The sequence below is a fragment of the Coenobita brevimanus genome, chromosome 69 (assembly GCF_032717465.1).
Source record: "Coenobita brevimanus isolate Jiangsu-jjx chromosome 69, ASM3271746v2, whole genome shotgun sequence".
Taxonomy (NCBI): Eukaryota; Metazoa; Arthropoda; class Malacostraca; order Decapoda; family Coenobitidae; genus Coenobita; species Coenobita brevimanus.
Genome location: NC_137022.1, coordinates 30,663,021 through 30,677,841, shown reverse-complemented (window position 1 = coordinate 30,677,841; position 14,821 = coordinate 30,663,021). Strand labels below are relative to the sequence as shown.

The following is a 14,821-nucleotide window of genomic DNA, read 5'->3' as shown; positions in this document are numbered from 1 at the left end:
ATACCACAGTACAGTATTACATAAACAAAAAAATGCATTGTGATGATTTTAAAAAGTGCATAACCAGGCTTAAATGACTTATATGCTACCAAAGGCTTTGATGAAAGAGTTATTACACCACACACTCAGAATACAAATATATAATAATAATACCTGTAATAATAACAATCATCACCATTATAATCATACTAATCATCACTCAGACCTCTTAACAATATACTAATAAAACACAAAAAACATTCAGCAACATCCTCAAAATGTGAGAAAAACAATAAGCAATTTTTATCCTGATTTTTTCTTCTCCCCATTTAAGGGCGGGGTGAGGTAGGGTGTATTAAACAAGAACAGAAAGTACAAAAGAGGTGGATCTATCAATATCATGCCCAGTGAAATAAGAATCAGAAACAAATACTAATAATAATCATCATCATCATCATCCAGACCTCCTTTCCCATCCTATGGCAGCATGAGGAGAATAATAATAATAATAATAATAATACATGTAATAACAACAACAATGGATATGTTATGTGAAGCTACAGAATGTGGTGAAAGTTTCTGGTGTATCAGACAGAGCCAGGATACCAGGGGCCTGAATGATGAGTGAGTGAGCACGGCCCATTGGATCAGGCAAACTTGGGCTGTCTGGACGTTGCTACTCCTCACCCTGCCCAACGGTGGGAAAGGAGGTCCAGATAATGATGATGATGATGATGATGATGATGATGATGATGATGATGATTGATGATGATGATGATGATAATGATGATGATTAATGATGATGATGATTGATGATGATGATAAACATAAAACAAGAGACTACAAGAACATTCATGTTATAAACAGGAAAATAACATTTATTCATTCAAAATGTGAAAATAACCAGATGCATTAAAGGTGAAAGGAAAAGAAGTCATAGGTTTCAGGTTGAGAAACTATTAAATGGAGCAGAGAGACAGAGACAAGGAATATACACAATACTATATATTCTACACCAGCAAATAAAACCTAGTGAAAATAAACAATACTGAGCCAGAATTTATCATAGTTTAGGTGATAAGACAGTGGGGTGACAACACATAATAAAGTAGAATGCCAGTTTAAGCAAATCTAAGAGAAAATCAGAGAAACTTTTACATAAGAAATGCAATAAGTACACACACATGGTCATCAAACAGACTAAGAATTAATAAATTTAAAAATCAATGGAGAAAACTGGCAAATTGTTTGTGTAACTGACAAAAAATATACGGGATAAAACTGAGGCAAAAAAAGGATAACATTTTTAAGTTTACATAAATAAAATTAGTACGATGAAAATGAAAATACTGTACTTCTGAATATACAAATTATATATAAGTAAAATTAAAATACATAAAACAAAACTAACACGGTAAAAATCAATATAAAAACGAGAAATTAAAAACTCTGAATAAAAACATACAGAGACAACATAAACAAGTTACCGGGCACTGTTGTTTACCAAGATGAAAAGAATCAAAGCCACTTGCAACACCAGACTGCTCTACCCTGCATACATGAACACAAGCACACACACTGAGCATTAAAGGAAAAACATATCACATATCTGGTAACTAATCACACAGCAGTTGCTAATTTCAGTGTAGCAATTCTTCACTAACTACTTTACAGTCATAACTCTTCACCACCCACAACCATAACACTGTAAAATCAAACCATCAAGCTAACCACCATCACCAATACAACTCAAACAACACATCATGAAAAAAAAATACAAATAATAATAATTTCTTCTGTAACTTCTAAAAATCAAAATTATTTTCACCCCTTGAATCCAGGTAATGTCCTTTCTAGCTCATTCTTCCTGCTACCAGTTTTACTCAGCTTAGAAATGGGCTCTAGTACTGATGGGATATACTTTATGTATAACTCCTCCAGTTCAAAGTCTGTCCAAAGCTGAATAAATGTCAGGAGATGGCAAGAACTATATGACAAGGGATATCACTGGACCTGATGAATTTAATCATAATGTCTTCTGCTGCCTCTAAAACCACAAGCACAGTAGGTTCTTGTTATATGCCAGGGATATGGTCCAAAATATTACAACTTATTCATATAAGCAGCACTGTAGACTGAAGGAGACATAGTTGAAACTCCATGCTCATCTGAATGTGAACCCAGTGGACTGCAGGATGGTTAGATACTCCACAGTCCACCATCCTCCTTCCGAGGGACAGGAGAGGAACTGATGGACATTTGTATAACCAGGAAGTGAAGCCACCCAGTTATATCAGTGCCATCACATGAAAGCACCTCTATCCAGCATCATAAATTGGAGAAAACTGGCAATTTACTTTTAAAGGTACAAGTGAAATTTTAAAGGGCAATTTTTCTATAACTGACTTTTGTACTTTAAACAAAGAGGAGGGAACATACAAAATGGCAACATATAACAAGAAATTAAGTGTGCTTCAAATGTACTGTACATGTAATACACTCATGTCTAGTATAGCTTCTAAAATCACATATGCTTTATTATCACACTGCCTTCACGTCACTGAACCTGCTAGATAAATACAGTATACTATGTCAGTTATGAATATCTTACAAACTCATAAGACCAGAACAAGAGTGACAACTTCACCAGTCACCTAATGTTTAAAATCAACTCACCCCTTCATTCTGATGATGTATTTTTTCAATTTATTCTTGCTTCCTTGATATTTCTTTTGTAAAGGCTCAAGGAGAGAAATCAGGCTGTAAGGGGATTAATGGAGACTACGGGGTATTTCTAACATCATCACTACAAATGGTGTCTCCAATGTTAGCAAAATCTGGAGGTGGCAAGAATAAAATATATATATATATATATATATTATATATATATATATATAATAACACCACCAAAAGGTCATAAAACTGCAAGCATTATGAGTGTAGAGGAACGCCTTGGCTGAAATAAACATGAACTACATAAATTCCTCACATTCTAAACACCTGCAAAAACATACCAATATTACTGACATGGGGCAAAGGGTAAACGGTTCTCTTACAACCCCTTCTGATTTTTTTTTTTTTTTTTTTTTTTAGCTATTCCTGCAAACTTCAGGCTTTTCAGTCAACTTCGGAAAGACCTCTCAAATTAAATGCACTAATGAGGGCTACACCTAACATGACCAGTTCAAAAAGTCTCTTCCAAGTTGACTAAACACCCTTGAAGGTAACAAGACTATGCTAAAAAGACATCATCATATTGTAGGGGTTAATATTCAATGGATTACACTGTGGTTCACTCAAGCAGGCAGTCAACTACTGTACTGTATTTTCCTTTGATAATATTAACATCTGCTCCTCTACTGACTAACAGATACTGGAACATAAGGAATTACAGCAACTCCCAAATACTTTATGGTACAGGAAATAGTGTCTAACTACAAAAATTAGCAAAAATATTTTTCCAAGCATGTAAATAAAATAAAATACAAACCTAAGACTGTGAAAGTGGCACAGTATTATAATATGAAATTAATTGTACTGGAGCAAGAGAGCATTATGGTGATGCTGTTGGGGCACAGTGAGTGCAGAGTGGGTCTATGCTTGTTGCCCCCTTATGTCTCCCCCACCCCAACCCCTACCCCAACCCTCAGCCTAATGCCACATCCATACCAAATGCTTGATGGCATCTGCATTCTGTGAAGCCACCTGTAAGGGTTTCAGTAATGCAGAATTCCTGCTCAAACCAGCAAGTACTTGTGTAGATGCAGCATTACATTCAACACACTCCTATTATTAAGACCATTTCTCATTGGCTTAGGAGGCTTTCTAAGACCTCTTTCTTGGTGGATTATCCTGAATATAATCCATTTTAATATCATTATTGAATGCCTTAATTGCATAAAATATTAACGTGTTAGATTCAAACATAAATTGATAAGGAAGAGGTAATGGGAGCCTCCTTAATCAACAAGAATTCAACCCCTAGTCCCATTGCCCCTCAATAGTGGTGTTGGAGTGAGGCCACCAGCATATGTTGTGTGTGGGTATGGGGTGGGGGAGAGAATTCAACACCCAGTACCACTCTTTACCCCCTCAATACTGGTGCTGTATTGATGTGGCCAGCTGTGTGTAGTGTGTGGGTGTGGTGCGATGATGCGGTATGGTGCCGGCACACCACAGGGCTGCCAGCTTGGGCCTCCACCAGCCCGGACCGGTGTTGGCCCGTGGGTACACCGGCCCAGGCCGCTGCTAGCCCAAGCTCTTCTGGGCGTGTTGACCGGAGCTGCAGTGGTCATGCACCACACTCATCTGTACAGCCAAGGGCTCACCCAGCTGCAGCTGTCGCTTTTCGGCAAACTTCAGCAGCTGCTCTATGGTGATGGAGCGGATGTCAACCTCCTCCTGCAGACCCTGACGCTCCTGCAGTAACCACACCAGCTCACCCGACGCTTCTGTAGGCCACCACACGCTGGGTTAAATACCCACACCACCATAACGCAATATAAAACCAGCACACATTGCAACAAAAATGAAATGCGAAAATATGTTTATGCTGTACAAGTATGGAACAGAAAGGGAGGAAATCAACAAAAGAATCAACATATTATTAGCAAACATATCATGAGAAAAATGCCACAAACAGCAGAGAGGAAGAGGTGATAAATATGTAATGAATTACAGTAGTGTTTGCCAATGAAAGCAGCTGACTCGTGGAACCAGCTACTACATGAAACTGTACGCCAAAACTATTCATAAACTTAAAGAAATATAACACAGTAACAGAAGATGGAACTAACAAGCCAGACTCAATCCTGTAAAAGTACAACTACTTATGAACAATTAGGCAAGAACACTTACTGACGTTCTTATAACTTCATGTGTCCACAAGTTAGTGGTTAAGTTATGGGGGTAGCCCAGTTATGTCAGGTAACAACAAATCAATCATAGTGAAATCAACAGACCTGTTGTGGTATCTTTTCTATAACTCTGGAATCTAAGAAAAGATGAAAATCAGCACAAACAAAAGGCACACACACACCAAACACCACTGGAATCATTAGGTCTCTTATTCTGCGAGCATATAGCTACGTATTTTTTTAAAACTCAGGGGCCTAAAAAGAGAATTTCCGTAATTGCCGGCCTATAAGACACACCCCAGTTTTACAAGGACATTTAGGGAGGAGGGAGGGGGGAAGATTTTCAGTGCATTTCATCAACATTTAATGAAGATCATTTTAGTGCTTTTGGGGGGAACATCTGCACATACAGTAAATTCACAATACAGTAGCTACACAGAAATCTATTGGCATCAGTGAATACTGGTACATAGAAAGAAAAAACAGAAATACTTGTTGGTAAATAAAGTCCTATATTACCGTATATGTGCAAACAAAGCACATTCCAAAGAATTAGCAAAAACACACATAAAAAGCAGCAAAATACCAACACATTAAGTCTGGGTAAATACCTATAACTGTGGGTCATCCAGGTAAAGCAGATATTTCTCTAAAATCTGATACTTGTACAAATCAAGCAGCAAAGTACTGCGCAGTCCCATAAATTTGAAAGCATTCCTGGAGTCCAGTACATGCAAACAAAGGAAATGTCTGTATTTCACTAAAAATTGATACAAGACAAGAAGCAAAAACATTACAGTACTGTAGATTTGAATGAAATCTTGCAACTCCAGTATATGCATGCACAGGGAATACCAGTATTTCTGTAAAAACTCGAACAAAGCATTCACAAATAAATTTCAGTGTCATGCCCATGCATCAGTAAAACCAAATACCAGAATTTCATTGAATATTAGTACTGTACAGTATACAGCAAGCAACAGGAAAAAAAAAAATGCTAATATAAAATTATAACACTGTGAATATAATTGAAGAAAAAATATAGGCCTTTCATAAATGTCTTAATCATCATCATCAGAGTCCAGAAAATCATCATCTTCAAAGTCAGGTATTGGTAATAGCTAGGCTTATGGCTGTCAATCAACGAAGCTCAGAACATTTCAGCACAGCGGCCCAAAGTACCGCTCTGCTTTCCTGTTACCATGTCCCTTTGCATACTCAATGACAATGAGCTTGAATGCAATTTTACAGCAGTGTCTGCGTTGGTTTTGAGCCATGGGTTAGTGACAAAAGTAATTTAAAATGCTAGAACATCACAAAATCTACCTCTGACCAGAATAGCTGTGCAATGTGTCCTGTGTAGCTTGTTTCGGTTATGAAAACTTGAAGCAACATTTGAAACTTCAGTATGCTTTACCTGAAGCAGTAGATGGACCTAAACAATTCAATTCATATTACTCAAGTCTGTTTTCTATATTTTTCTAACTATTTTCAGGCTGGTAAATTACCTTCAACTGCTGAAAATTTCCCTCTGTTTTTAACAGTACGTTCCTTGAGCCGTACCTACGATTGTCTACCTTACCCAATGTAGTCAAATGTGGTTTTCATTTCCCAAATTCCTAATTAGATGCTAGGTTAGGTTAGGTAGGGTTAGGTGAGGTTAGATTAAATTATCAGGTACAGTTATGCTAGGTTAGGCTAGGTTTAGTTAAACACTTAGGTTAGGACAGTCCTTTCCGTCATTGACCCGACGAGTCAAACAATTTGACACAGTGGAACACAGCTAAAAACAACAGGGGAAACAGATTTTGCATGAAACATTTATTTACCACCTCAGAAATAATCTGAAAAATATTACAGACTATCGGGAAGAAGAACTGATTTGGTAAGGTGCTTCCACTGATTCAAATAGCGTGTGTTAACTGAAACTACTGTGTATCTGCTGTGATGTTTTGTGATGCCACATTTGGCAACTGGGATGCAGCACCCATTGCTGTTATTGTTTGTCTGCTCAATGCAAATGGCGACTAGTTTGAAGTTCTTTTAGAATTTCCTTGGACTTTCTAGGAACATCCTTCATTTGTATGGTATACTGATGTGTTAAAGTTAGCACAGACGTTAAGGTAAATAATACAAAAAAAAAAGTACCATTATCTTGTGCAGGTTATGTTTGCTGAGGGATGGAGGTACGCTGAAATGTTCTGAGCTTCATCAAGCTACAGCCATAAGCCTAGCCATTATTTAATGTCTTCAATAACTCGGACAGAAGTTTGACATCATTTTGCATGATATAGGGTGTGTTGCATTACTGCACTAATAATATTATTAGTAACACAAACTGAATATTTGTTAGGAGGACTATAGTTAAGAGTACCTCTAGCCGACCTACTACTGTAGCTATAAAAGCCTCATGCCTTTGGTGCCTATTAGATTTTTTTGGGGGGAAGGGAAAACAGTGTCTTACAGGCTGCCAAATATAGTAACTTAGCACTGAAGAATTACGGTAACTATGGTAATAATTAATGGAACACTCAGATCTAATGCTGTGTGATAACTTTCTCTGCACATGTACTGAGAGATGTACAAAGAGACTGAACATAGCAAAAAACAGTAATAAATAACGGGACACTCAAATCTGCATTTCTAAGATGATTTTCTCTGTACTGTACTGTGTAACCTGGCATGAGAACGGATTTAACCTGACAAAGGTACATCACCTTGAACGATAACCTGCAGTTCCTTGAGGAGGCGTGAGAGGTTCTGGAGGGACATACTGGACACTGAAACATAAAAAAAAAACACACACTTGGATTACTTTACATTCTCATTTTTTTTGCTCTTTTTTTTGCTTGCTTGACATTAAAAAAAAAAAAAAAAAAAAAAAAAAAAAGCATAAACTCAATAGATCCTCTCTCCTCAGGATGGGGTAAAGAAGAATCCACCTAATAAGGAAAATGAAAGTACATAAGTGGCAGAATTATCAACATCACGCTCAATGAAACAAGCCAGACACTCATTCACACATCACTGAAGCCCCTGGATTCTTGGCTTCACCTCACACGTCTATCTATCTACACATATGTTTTTCCTTCAAAGATGCATTTCTCATACATCTGCCAAGCAGTCAATCTTTCGACTATAATGTTATATAAAGCTACCTTGAAATCCAATCAATGAATTGTTGGGAGACCTTTCACTCTTCACATGTTCTTGCTTTTTTTTTTCAGTTACTTTACAAAAACAAAACAGATGGGTACAAAATGATTATGAAAGATGCAGCTCCTCACTGAAATAAAACAATCATCATCATCACCAATATGCTGATCCCTCTTCCCACCCAAAAATTACACAGCAACCCCAAGAACACAAAACTTTAAGGTGGTCTTACACTGTGCTGGTGTTCTGCGGTTCCACCTGGCGGCGATGGGAGAAGTCTTGAAGGTCTGGGGACGGTAGGCAGGCTCCTCACTCACATGCACAAGTATATCCTCCTCCATCCCTGCAACTGTTACACCAAGTCACATAAAGCAACATAACACAAGCTATGTACTGTACAGTATCAACTTAACACAGCCAGTCAGCCCTAACACAATTTATGCTATATACAGTGCTGAACTAAGTAGCTATGTACTGTAATACATTACAGTATAGGAAGTCAAATTAAGTATTAACCAAGACTTTATACAGTATTAACATAACATACCCAGTACATTTTATACAGAACAGTTTTAACACATAAGCTTTATATGGTATTCGCACAAGCTATAAACAGTGAACATGCCTTCTACACACTGGAAATTACCTTAATTACATAATTCAATTAGCTTTGAGATTTCTCAGGGTGAAACCTTGCACCTGGACTTCAAATTTTATTCTTGATGCTACTAAACCACCTTCATCCAGCTTGAGAGAAACCCTACTTGTAATCGCATATCATAACTTTAAAACAACTGCCATGTTAATTATTATCTATCTGCCACACACCTTAATGCTGTAACAGATAGCCATAAACATATTGCCTCCACACCACCCTGTCCTCCACCATCTGGCTACCCTTTCTCCAACTCACATCTAACTCCCTCATATATCTCTCCACAGTACCACCTGGTACTGTACGCTGATATTGCTTGCAAGACAAATGTAATGATGTTCATACATTCATAAATATATTTTTAATGATGATGACCATAAACATTATGTATATCTGACTTTGAATTATTTTATTAATGAAGTACAGAAAATTTTTGTATTTTTCAGTGTGGATTTTTTTTTTTTTAATTTCAACAGTGGTGGATTAACTAATTAAAGCTCCACATGGTATAACCATATATCAAAAACCAGTACTAGAGTATGCTTAGACCCAGGTAAGCTGGTAGCTTAGTTATTCTACCAATTCAGATACATAACCGTACCGTACAACACTGCTACCGCCTTTAAAATATAACACTAGAAAACAAAGTAATCAAAACCAATTACCAGTACCTTATCTACATTCTGGGTTAATATTTACAAAGGAAACATCAACATCCCCACAACCTGCCTGGGACATTTTCCTACCTGGATAAAATTGTCTTTGCGAGTTCCGAGAAGCAGGAATGACACAGCACGGAAGGTAACACAAAGGCGCGCAATCTCCCTCACTTCACCTGCCCGGGCCCTCACTCACCTGCCAGCACGCCCGAGACTTCAGCAGCACATGGGCACCGCGGCGGCTTCAGGAAGTGTGGAACAGGACAACCTTGGCCGTGTGGGACTCTCAGGGACACTTTCTTCCCCTCGCCGCCATCAGCTGTGTTGTGGTGCGATGTCCTGAATTATCTCATGCCTGGGATCGTCATTTAACCCTTCTATTTAGACCAAATCGTGAATGTATGTAATTTAATTAGTATTAATATAGCTTGACATGATAATATTTTGCACTGAATAGCTTTGAAAGGCAAATATTCCATATGGGATTAATACTCCTTCTAAGCTAAGATTGTTCTACAACGCAAGCCTTCATTTATAGTTGCTATAGCACTTCGTTTGATGTGACAGTCTGACTCAGAATGCATGAATCACGTTACGTTAAGTATATACAGTATTTATGTTCATAAAGTTACACATAAAACTTACGCACACCATTAAACACAGGAACACAGCTCTTCCTACTTCCTGATCTCCAGCAGAAAAACTTGCCGAAGGCCTTCTAACGTTTCCCCGCTTCCTCTCCCCAGACTTTCTCATAGCCCACTCTGATGCATAATGATAGTATGATTATTTCGAAGAGAAGTACAACAGCGTATGGAGTGAGGGAGAAGCTGGGGCTCATCTTTCCAGTTTTCATGAACAGGGTGGAAATAAATCTATAGGTGATAATGGGTGAGTGGTGACTAAAGGAAGGAAATTTAAATGAAGATTCAGCCACATTACTAACCTCCCAGAATCAAAGATGTTTTTAATTCGTCTCCTGTTTTACGTAGCCTACTCTAATATATCTCTGGCATAATGTATTATCGGATTCTGTAATGGTTATTATACTCCCCTTTACCCCATGAACTCTTCCATTTGTTCTGTCCTTTCAGGCGGGGATGCAACCCACACACTGCCTTCCCAATCCCTTAACCACACACACGCACACACATAAAGTTAACTGGTTCTGTCACTCTTCCTTGATATTTAACCATCTATTGTTGTGTGGGTCACTTTTCCATGCTATAAAATTCTGACCTACACATTCACCCTTACACATCTGTGTGGGTCACTCTTCATTTTATCTGACACTTTAACAGCCACCATCAAGCTTAAGTATTGTCATAGTTGCATAAAATTCGATGAGCTTTAGCTGTGAGTCTTCTTGATTATTAGTCAAAATTATCCTCCAATCTTACACCTATCCACCACCTGAACTGGAATAAATTTTGGGGTGTTTGTGAGATAAAAGCAAATCATCTACAGAATACATTACTGGCACCTTAATGAAGCTGAATTAAGACAAGTTTTGGGTAAAAAGGAATGGTCAAAATGTTCAACTTAAAGGAAAATGCCAGCTACTGTACAGTTAGTAATAAAGACACTACACTCTGTTCACACTAACTAGGCGTAAAATTGCCGCTGGAATGTTGAGCTGGAACAAGAAATAAACGTCAGTGCTAAAGAAAACAATATGGAACTGTGTTGTCTGTTTCATCTCGTTTAACAAAGATCTCTAACCCCTTTCAGCTCCGTTAATGGCCAAATTTAGCCATACTGGGAGATAAATTAAACTAGGAACCAAGACTTTCTTACCTTATAATCACGCCATCAAAACTTCACAGATAAGTATTCAAATTGCATGAGTGGTTTAGCTCTCAGATGAAAACAGATCAACTGTAGTACGTCTTTTTCTGACATCGGTACAGGAAATAGTAATAGAGCTCAGTGGAAATAGGATGCAAAAGCACAAAGATTCCTCCCCCCCTCCCCCCAGTTAATGAGAATGAGTTATAGTGCTGTGTAGTGAATTTTGTGCTATGGGTGAGTTTTTATTTTTCTGTACATCCCATTAAAAGTAAGACATATACTTCCCACTAGTGAAGTTAGCTATAGTAGGGATATATTGTTAGAACTAACTTTGAGCTCGCAAGTAAAAGGATCTTGGAGCACGACCGGGCATTTACCTGACAAATTTTTTCTCTTAAGTATCTTAATTTTCCAGAGATTTTACATTTGTCTTACTTGCACTCATCCTGATTTTGCATTTTACGAATTTTTCTTAATTTCTTTGAATTTCAAGTGTGACTTAAGCCCGATGCTTAAGCCCCGGAAGTAACTGCATTAAATAGTAACTACTGTATATGTTAACTATGCTGGGATAAAACTTGCTGTGTTTCCACTTAATTTTCAGTTTTAAGCTATGCAGTGTTTTTCCTTTCATATATTCTTGCACAGTTGTTTTACAATATATTTCTTTTTCCTTTTCCCTTTTTTTTTTTTTTTTTTTTTTTTTTTGGTCCAGCGGACTTGAAGAGTGGCCTAGTAGATTTGCAAAAATTTCATCTTTTCCAGTGTTCCAAATGCGAGAGGTTTGGAGGTTTGACCCCCTCAAATACAATGATGACCCAAAGATATAGACAAGACCCCCTCAAAGTGGGTGCACCTATACCTTCAAAGTTAGGAGAAATGGCAGTTCATTTGCAACTTATTAACATATTTATTCATACTATCAAAAAATCGCCACTAAATTCGCAATACTGGCCCAGAACTTTTTACATGATGGTTTTTATCTACCCTAGCTTCATTTTGTAGAATGATGTTATGTAATGGAAACACTTGAAAAACTGCTACTTTATTAACGAATTTTAAATTCTCATCTGCAAGAAATTTGAGAAACATATACGTCATTGGAGTTGGGAATTCTTAGCCTTCAAAGATGAAACCAAACATATTTAGTCTAGTTTTCAGTCTTCTATACTCATACTTGGTAATTTTTATCTGCATTTGGTATTTCCTCCTCCAGTTACAGAATTATTATTCTGCAGAGTGAAGATACGTAACGATGTTTTGTATCTTTTTTTCAAATCGTCTCTGACCCATCCTTTTACCCTTGTCATGAGTTGTTTTGTTGGAGATATGTTTTTTAAACTATTCTTTATCTTTTAACCGATGGTCAACTGCTTGGCCACTTAACAACTTTTATTCAGTTATATTCTTGGTCACACGACAATCTTCCTTGTTTTGTTTAACATTTTGTCCTTGACTTACCTTTCCTGCCAGGCTCGGGGAGAATCCGGGATAAGCAACTTCGGTTTCCACAACCTAAACAAGAGTATAGGGTTATTTTCACTGTTGGTCAGCGAGTATAAAAGGAGGGCCCACTGGTACTGTCATTTTACTTAGTCGAGTCACAATTGGAAGAGGGTGTGATTGCAGTGCACTGCGTTCCTTACCTTCCCCTAGTGACAGGTTAGTGATTGTCATACATTAGATAAGTAATTGTGATTTTCAAGTCAGTGATAGTATCTAGCACAAAAATGAGCAAGTTTGTTGGGTGGGTGCGTGGTGTTTTGGAGGGTGCTAGTGAAGATCCCAGGGCAGGACATCTTAGTGGACATGTGTATCAAAATACCCATTGGAATGTTATGAATCGAACCGTGAAACTGGATGAATTGGGAAAGGGCGCCCATGGGGTAGCCCACAGAGTGCTGTTTAATGACAAAGTAGCGGTAATGAAGGTTGGACATCACGAACGCAAATTTTTGGATTATTGGCATGAAGCTCAAATATTGTTTATGTTGGATGGTGCTGGGGGAGCTCCAACACTGTTTGCCGTTGCTAATAATTTTCCATTATTTATTACAACTCTTTGTACAGGTATTACGCTGCATGATTGGTTGAATGAAAATCCTTTCGTAACCAAAAACATAGTTGTGTAAGTACTGCAGAATATTGCTAGGAAACTTGACGAAATTCACGCCAAAGGAATTGTCCACAACGATTTGAAAGCCGATAACATCATGGTGGATTTCAGTGGTGTTAATTTGCACGTCAGTATAATTGATTTCGGACTGGCGTGTAAGGCCGGTGAAAGACATCACCTGCCACACGATCGCTCCCTACTCCCAAAATTCCCATGGATGGCCCCCGAGGTATTTGGTGGCGGTAGCACTTCAGCCCGCGGGGACATCTACTCCCTGGGTTATCTCGCTGCTAAAATGGCCGTCCGCTTGCTAGAGTCTGGGGTTGAGGCTCTTGACCTGTTTGATTTGTCTCGCAAAATGATGAACGTTGTGCGGCTGAATCGGCCCAGCATGGCGGAAGTGGTACAGGCACTGGGCGCTATGTGAAGTTGTTTGTCTTCAGATTATCTCAGGTCTTAATCTCAGACTTATTTTTACTACATATATTATTTCTGTAATTCTTTGTTTGCCTCAGCTGTGGACCATGATTACCAATTAACCAATTTCTTTCGTACGTCAATTGTAGGCCATGATCTCATTGGAAGGCCTGTTTCGTCTGCACAGCTGCAGGCAATTATCTCATTGGTAGTCCTATTTTCTGTACAACTGTGGGCCATGATGTCATTGATAGGCCTATTTTGTGTACAACTGTGGGCCATGATCTCATTGATAGGCATGTTTCTTCCGCACATCTGTGGGCCCTGATGTCATTGATTGGCCTATTTTTTCTGTACATCGGCTCTGGGCCATGATATTGGTAGGCCTATTTTTTCTGTACGTACATCAGTTGTGGGCCATGATCTCATTCATTGATCAGTCATTCAGTACATCAACCATGGACCATAATCTCATAGACAGGCTTACCTTTTCTATACAGCTGTGGGCCATGATCTCATTGGTAGGCCTGTTTTTCTATACAGCTGTGGGCCATTATCTCATTGGTAGGCCTATTTTCTATACAGTTGGTGGCCATGATCTCACTGGTAGGCCTGTGCCTGTACCGCAGCTGTGGTCCGTGATTTCATTGGTATTTTCCAAAATCTCAGGCGTGGGCCATTTCCTGGGTAATTTTCTCTACCTCACCTGCCTTGATCTTGGTGGTATTTTCCTCTACCTCAGCTGTGGGTCCAACTTTTGCTGGTATTTTTCTGTATCTCAGCTACGGGCCTCGATAGTTTCTTTTTATATACCGCAGCTGAACTACGGAGGTTTTCAGTCGTTTAATGCCATCCAGGGAAGGTGCCCCCTACACCTCGAAGGGGACAAAACGGAATGTTACCATTTCATCAGTGTGGAGAGTTTGTTAATGGGGACTGTCAAGTTACACGTAATAACATAGGTCAGACGCATAAGATTGATTTGTAACCCCAATATATTTTTGATCATGTAACATGCCATAGGAGTTGACTAGAGAGTTGTCCATAGCGAACATCATAGAGGGGATTACAGTATGTTCTTTCATATAGTGCCATCAAAGGAAGGAGGCAGGCCATAATATCGTTAGCATACCGAAATACCACAGCCTAGACTTGGGGTATTTACATTAACTTTTTGGAAATTTAAAAAAAA

General features: G+C 38.4%; 1 protein-coding gene across 1 annotated transcript; it reads right to left on the bottom strand.

The window, feature by feature from the left end:
- Positions 1–4,227: 4,227 nt before the first annotated feature.
- On the bottom strand, positions 4,228–9,603 carry LOC145406012 (uncharacterized). The gene is made up of 4 exons (XM_080277199.1): positions 9,502–9,603; positions 8,224–8,340; positions 7,553–7,615; positions 4,228–4,430 (listed from the first exon to the last, which is right to left on the bottom strand). The coding sequence occupies exons 2-4, from the start codon at positions 8,330–8,332 to the stop codon at positions 4,228–4,230; spliced, it is 375 nt and encodes a 124-aa protein (XP_080133325.1). The 5' UTR covers positions 8,333–8,340; positions 9,502–9,603.
- Between the last annotated feature and the right edge of the window lie 5,218 nt (positions 9,604–14,821).